The sequence below is a fragment of the Saccostrea echinata genome, unplaced genomic scaffold, assembly GCF_033153115.1.
Source record: "Saccostrea echinata isolate AGI-Se365-2 ecotype Australia unplaced genomic scaffold, CSIRO_AGI_Sech_v1 ptg000014l, whole genome shotgun sequence".
In the NCBI taxonomy this organism is placed as follows: domain Eukaryota; kingdom Metazoa; phylum Mollusca; class Bivalvia; order Ostreida; family Ostreidae; genus Saccostrea; species Saccostrea echinata.
In genome coordinates this window covers 1454912-1462048 of record NW_026889763.1, presented here as the reverse complement: position 1 = coordinate 1462048, position 7137 = coordinate 1454912, and the positions used below count along the sequence as shown (strand labels likewise).

Genomic DNA, 7137 nt, shown 5'->3' with positions numbered 1-7137 from the left:
TGTGCATTTCTTGGCAATAGGGTCAGAGGTTCTGTTGTTCAGTGTGGCGCTGTGTTGAATCTATAGTAAAAATGCATTATTTCTTTGAAAATCATCTTCTCTGCTCCTGTGCATCTAGGAAGCAAGCAGAGTATATAAAGTTGTTATAAGTAAAGGTATTTTACCAGATGTTTTAAATTCTGCACCACTTTGTCAATTTTGCTCAGTCGGTAGAGCGCTCGCTCCGTGATCGGGAGGTCGTGTGTTCGCGACTGACCTAAGTCGATAAAAAATGGGTAGCAACTGTTCCTTCGCCATGCTCTCGGCACTTTGAAGGTAAAGTTGCGGGTCCTTCGAATGAGACCTTAAAAACCGAGGTCCCATGTCACGGCAGGCGTTGGCACGATAAAGATCCCTCACTGCTCGATGGCCCTAGCTGAGTGCCGAGTAAAGGTCCAGATTTGAAGCCCTTCACCAGTATATGGTAACGTCTCTATATGAGTGAAAAATTCTCGAATGGAACGTAAAACAACATACAACCAATCAATCAATCTATTGAAAGAAGCTATTCCTATTTGCTATATTCACCTATGATAATTAAGAACAGGTCCACCTAAGAATCAGGCAAAATCATCGTGATAAGTCAAGGTTTGAAAATTGACATATTTTTGCATCAAGACATATGTATCACATGTTCAGTGATTTAGAAATGCTTAGGCCTGTTTAAATTTAATAGGCTATTGATTGAAAAAAATATAATGAACATGATCAGTGGTATAAATTTCTACCATGATATGGATATTGAAACTTAAACAAATACAAAACAGCAAACGTTCTGAAAAAAGATATAATAGACTATAAATCAGCTATTTATATACATACTATCATTTTAAATTTAAAAAAAAAAGTTTGGAAAATTGCGATCCTAACATTTACCATCCCGGTGATTACTTCTAATATTAGCGAATTTATCTTTCTTTATATAAATGTCTTACTTTGCCTCTTAATTGTTGGTCCTTCATTGATAAGAAAAATAGAATCAATTCGTTAAAGATCGAACTTCAAAAGCTTTGATAAACAAAAACAAAAAAAAAGATTTGGCACAGAACTTTGGAGCAGCCAATGAAGTGAGTTGGATCGTATTCAGTAAAATTTTAGCGGTTAAGACATGGCTCGGTCGCTTCTCTCCCTCCGCTCCTTCTTAATCTCTAAAATTTTATCTGATATGATCTAACTTTTACATGTACTAAAAGCCATAGCTACTTACTAAATAATTCGGATTTCACTTCTCCGTACGTGTTGGTTTAAATTTAGTACGAAGCACCTGCTTCCGATGTTAATTCATTAAAAAAAGTTCTCCGTAAGTTTTTTAACTTCATTTGTCTAAATTAAAAGTCATGGTAGAATCCAGACTATGACAAAATGGAAGACGACTTCAATCCACCAACAGTTTGCCCAGGAGGCAGATGCAGGGATCTAACCAATGATTTTATTTATTTCGTGATCGTCCCTATCCTGATCGTTCTCATCATAACTGTTGTCCTCGCTGTTATGTTGTTTCGGAGGAAGACAAAAAGGTTTGGAGATTTTCCCTAATTAATTTAGAGTTTTTAGAAAGAATAAAAGAATTAAGAAGTTAATTACCTCTTGAAGCTACATTTAAGGTGTGAATTTAATAGCTATCCAAGTTATACTGGTGTAACCTGGGTTGGGGTAGTTAGAATAATCTAACTTTGTCTTGGAACAAGCCCTCACCACAGTTAGAATACGTCCCATATACTTGCAATGTAGCAAATCGGAGTGGATCCACTCCGAAATTATTTTGAAGAATACAGAAGGAGTTGCACTGAAAATAACTACCAAATTAATCATAACAAACCTTTTTGAGATTGTATAAGCATTTCAACCTAAAAAATAATCCATATAAATACAAAAATTCAACTCATTTTCTCAACGTTTTTTCCTCGCTTCAAATTTAACGTCATGTTGACATTCAGAACTCTCTGGGTTGTTTATAGAAAATGCACAGAGTTCGAGTTATCGCCCTGTTTATTTTGCAACATTGCCAATACACGGAATGAATTCTATCATTAAACCGGGTCCGTAGGCCAATATCATTTTATCGATAGAACGTTCTATCTAGGGTTTGGGCAGTTTAAGCTTTATAAACTGCGAAGCGGTTTATAAAAAAGCATAACACAGTTAGATTATTCTAACTAATGAACACTAAGCCTTGCAAATTAAAATTAAATTTTTTACACAAGCATAATCAAACATAGTTTTATTATAGTGACAATGCAGAATGAACTTGTGTGAGATCTACACTGGAAAATTCATGTCTGATTTCTGAGGCAAGGTTCATGGTTTTCTTAATTTTTTCTTGTCTTTTGAAATTGAAGAAAAATATAATGTACATCCAAATGAAGTAAACAGAAGGTTTCTAACTCCTAACTTCTTTTTTAGTCAAGATTCTTGTGTATATTAATAGAATGATTTACTTGAGAAAAAACCTGTATTTTGATACGATTAACTGATTAATCGGTTGGAACATCTTGCGATTAACCGATTAGCAATTCTGTAATCGATTGCCATCCCTAATATATATATATATATATATATATATATATATATATATATATATATATATATATATATATATATATATATATATATTATATATATATATATATATAATTTCAAAAACAAAATGAAGAACCGGTGCAGTTTTATTGGGTCAGGGTGTATTAAAAATAAAAATCAAAAAAAATCACAAAATATTTTCTGCAAGCGCTTTCGGGTCATGTTAGGCTCTTCAGGCAGTTATACAAATGCCAGGTAGGTTACCTGGTAATGTCCAAAAGCGAAAGTTCATTGTGACGTCATAATGGATCAAGGTAGCGTAAAGTTGCCGTATTAGATAATGTACAAATATTGCATTAACTTGAACACATATTATACATAAAATTTGACAATATGTTATAAAACAAAATATCATTTTCGATTAAGCTTTGGTTTAAAGAGTTTGATAAAGTAGTCCTTTTTTGCCAAATGCAGATTTTCATTTTCATTGGGAAGTTTATAAAAAGGGAAATCCTAAATATTCTTTTGCCGCATTTTGCAAAATGCTCACAACATGCACACTTTGGCCTTTAATTTGTTGTTTGTGTATACAAACCCATAAATCAATTTGGTTGTCAGTAACTTTTTCTAAAGCTTTTTTTAAAATCAATTGTGTTAAGTGTGGTCAATAGTCAGGGCTCTCACACCACTTTTTGGGACTGGGACTGGCCATGAATATTGGGAAAATTAGCAACCTTTTGGGTAATTTGGGAAAATCATATCTAGACATTATACATCAAATTCATGATATATTGAGTTTCTGGTGGTTGTTATCAACTAAATTTCAGTTTTGTAATGCAGAGAAATATGAATTACAAGTTCAGAAACTATATATCTTACTAAATGTTCTTTAATATTTTGGGAAGTGAAAGATTGGGAAAATTAACACCTTCAATTGGGAAAAAAGGTGCCTTTTTGGAATTGGGAATGGGGCCTTTGAATGGCCCCAGATATAGAGAATCGAGAGCCCTTTTAGTGAAGGATTTATTCACACATCAATCTGTCAGCAGTGGAATGTCATTCTTGTGGATGTTTTAGCTTTTGGGCCTCTTTGTTTAAATTTATAATTGCTGAAACCTGGAGACTGCTTTTTTAGATGAAATTGTTATATGTTTCAAAATGCATTTGTGTGTAATATGAAAATATGACATTGCTTTGTGATTCACATGCAGTCTGATCATACTGATTATGTATACAGTGGAAGTGAGAGAAAAAAATCCTGATTTTTTGGTAACTTTTTTTTTGTGTGTTTCTTTCCAGGGTTGAATCTCCAGAAGAAAATGGGTAAGTATTCCAGCATAAAATTCTTACTTCAAGACTCAAGTAAACATTATTTGCCACAAAAATAAAATATACTGTTAGTAGATTGAAACTAAAAGATGCTTAAAGTTTGGAGTCAGAAAAAGATGGTTCATTCACATTTTCATTTGTCATATATGGGAAAGAGCCATTAAATAAGTGCTGTAGTATCATTTTATAAATATTTTTCCCTAATTCATAAATAGTGTTCAGCTAGCCAGATACAACTCCATTCGCCGAGCTTCACAGAATATCCGGGAACTGTCCAATCACAGGGATTCAATGCTGTCAACAAGTAGAAGTGGATCAATGTCATTCATGGATGCAGAGAGGCCTCAGAGAGGGGCTCGGCCATCCAGAAATTCTACCTACTCTGCACCCTCCACCCTTCAGAGGTAAATCAATTTTCTAACTAGAGGATAATCACATTAAATTTTTTTGCAATTACTGTAAATTAGCAGCTTTTATAATATTTATTCTTTTGGATCAACCATAACTTTTTTAAAGGACTAGCTGAGGAAAATGTAGAAAGTAGGTGCTGGCTTATTTTGAAAAGCTCTTATGAAAAAAAAAATAAGCAGAATCTTTCTTTCTGTGAATTATAATTTATTGTGAACTTAAAAAAATGAAAATGAATTAAAATGTTCAGTTACTTACTTGAAATAATGTGAATTGTATGAATTTCTTTTTTAAATAAAAAAGTAAAATTTATTCAGATTGAATGATAGTTTTTTTGATTTTTTTTTTTTTTTTGAAAGAGATTGAACATATTAAGTTGTAATAATTTTTTTGGATAAACTAGTGCTTAGTTTCTAGTAAGTTTAATTACCATATTCTTTATTTATTTTTATATAATGTAATTAGATATTATTTTCTAAAAGCTTAATAAGGTTCATTGCCCCTCTGATTAGAGAGAGATCTCTAACTGGATTAAAGAATAGTATTCCCTAAAAAAATGACAAGTTAAAAGGCCATTTCTGTCAAATTTTGCAGTACAAGGTATGCTGATATTTGCATTTGAATTATAAGATTTCTTTTGGCAAATTAATATCCTTAAAGGAATACAGGCAAACCTCATTATCTCAAACTCGAAGGGACTGAGCAGAAAGTTCCATATAGCCAAGGGTTCAAGATATTAAGGGTAAAGGGTTAAAGAAAAAGTGCTTGAGACTTCCACATCGTTTCAGCATATTCATGGTTTTTGAGATATCCCTGTTCAAGATACTGAAGTTCAGCTGTATATTTTTAATGAGAGAACAGAGAGATTATGAACCTATAAAGGGCAGAAAATGGTTATTGTTTGACATAGTTCTTTGTTAGAAAGATTGATTGATATATCAATTCTTCCAGAGAAAGGAGACACACAACCTCTGATGAAAGGACATCCCCACCCACCTATACTGAACTGTTCTCTACCTGTGGTCACCCCCCAAGGGACAGTCACTCTGATAGGTAAGAATACTATTTATAGTGTGTCTTAATTTCTTTGAGAGCTCATTTGTACTAGAGGTCTCTTTGTATCATATCAGTTTCATGGTGTACTAGTACAGACTTGTACATTTGTATCACAATTTTATTTATTTTATTTCTCTGCTTTTTGACCCTTCTGACTTATGGCTGTGAAATCCACAGTAAATTTGTGAAAATTTGATCTTAGAATTTTGCAGATCTAGAGCCTTTGAGTTCCCATTTGTGACATTTGGTACAAAATACAGAATACATTTATAGAATTTTAATCTTCGAACTTTGCAGATCTAGTCTTCGAGTTCCATTGGTTTATTATCAACACAGTGGAGAGGAAAGAGCAATAATCCATAATTCGTAAAAGGGATATGTAAATAAATTAAAAGAAAAAATCTGGATTCTACCATAGAATACAAAGGAAGAGTTTAACTTTGTATTCTGAAATAAGACGATGTCAAGAAATTTATCTCCACTTTCAAGACAGTACTGAAATTCAGTTATTTCATGCATGTTACTGATAATAGAGAAAGATTTGTTATACATATATAATTACGATTTGTTATACATATATTACTTAGAAATGAAATTAGAATTATTATTTGGTTGTCTAATGATGTATATTAAACCCGTGTGTTTCAGTGATAGCATTTATATAATACTCATAGCACAAGGTCAAGAAAGTATTTGTGACTTTTACAAATTCTTGAAAGTATTTGTTACTATGGAAATATATGTGCCTCGTTTACATGGTCAACCAGTTTTGAGATTTACAAAAAAGACAATATACATAGTATACCGTGATATTTATATAATGTTGTATACACAAATTGTTTAACAATGGTGCTCTTATGAAACAATACTCAGTATTTTTTGTGATTTCAGACTTACTTCTACTTCATATTATTGTTTTTATAAATGATTTTTTTTTGTTCAATATAATAATTGTATATTCTTGCTGTTATGTTAAATTTTGTATGAATCGTTTAGCTGTTAATCTCTACAATGAATAAATTGTACAGCATTTTTATGTACTAGATAAATGTTTCATGAAAATATCAAGCCTTTTTTTTCATTTATTTTATTTTGTTTTAATATCAAGTTTTCTTTTGATGTTTTGATCATTTGATACAATATATATTCTTTTAATTTATGGTATAAACAGTTCAGAGAAGCTGTATTACTATCGAATATTAAGCAGAGATATATCTTCAGCAGAGCCTTTAAAGGCAGAGATTTTTTACCGGGTGGTAAATTCCAGGTGAGGGAGGGGCTTATTTTGTACAGGTGTGAATGCCTTGAGGGCTAGTAGACTACCTGTGGTCGTCTGTCTCCTAATCCCTATACACAGGAAGTGATTTAATACACAGTGGAGTACCTAAGAAGTCAAACTTTACCTATGTTGGGATTTTAGATGATTTTAAGTTAGAAATAAAAAGTTGTAAATAAAGTTTAATCTAAATAATTTTTATTAATTGTAATTGAATGTGTGTCAAAGCATCCCCACCCACTAAAAAAAAAATAATTATCAAAATATTTGTTGAGCTTTGAAAAAAAAGTTATATCAAATTTTGATATATATTATCATAAAGAATATCATAATTATTTTAAATACTAAAGGTGTGTATATATATTATCAAGCTAAATATTCTATAGTAATACAGCTTCTCTATTGTTTATACCATGTGTGGTAAATATCAAAGGATCAAATGTTAATTTGAAGGTCACCACGAGTGCCAAACAAGGTGTACAGGGTATACACAGGGACTAGTAAGTAAA

The 7137-nt window shown here is 31.8% G+C and overlaps 1 protein-coding gene across 1 annotated transcript; it reads left to right on the top strand.

Annotated features, from left to right (window-relative positions):
• Positions 1–1326: 1326 nt before the first annotated feature.
• LOC133187102 (uncharacterized) lies at positions 1327–6414 on the top strand. The gene is made up of 5 exons (XM_061322463.1): positions 1327–1556; positions 3859–3882; positions 4104–4292; positions 5248–5349; positions 5650–6414. The coding sequence occupies exons 1-5, from the start codon at positions 1402–1404 to the stop codon at positions 5720–5722; spliced, it is 543 nt and encodes a 180-aa protein (XP_061178447.1). The 5' UTR covers positions 1327–1401; the 3' UTR covers positions 5723–6414.
• The last annotated feature ends 723 nt before the right edge of the window (positions 6415–7137 follow it).

Excerpts from the sequence above, each read along its gene's own strand:
- LOC133187102 (XM_061322463.1), top strand. The coding sequence starts at position 1,402 with ATGGAAGACGACTTCAATCCACCAACAGTTTGCCCAGGAGGCAGATGC. Across the intron at positions 4,293-5,247 it reads GCACCCTCCACCCTTCAGAG|AGAAAGGAGACACACAACCT; the intron begins GTAAATCAATTT and ends CAATTCTTCCAG. Across the intron at positions 5,350-5,649 it reads AGGGACAGTCACTCTGATAG|ATCTAGTCTTCGAGTTCCAT; the intron begins GTAAGAATACTA and ends CGAACTTTGCAG.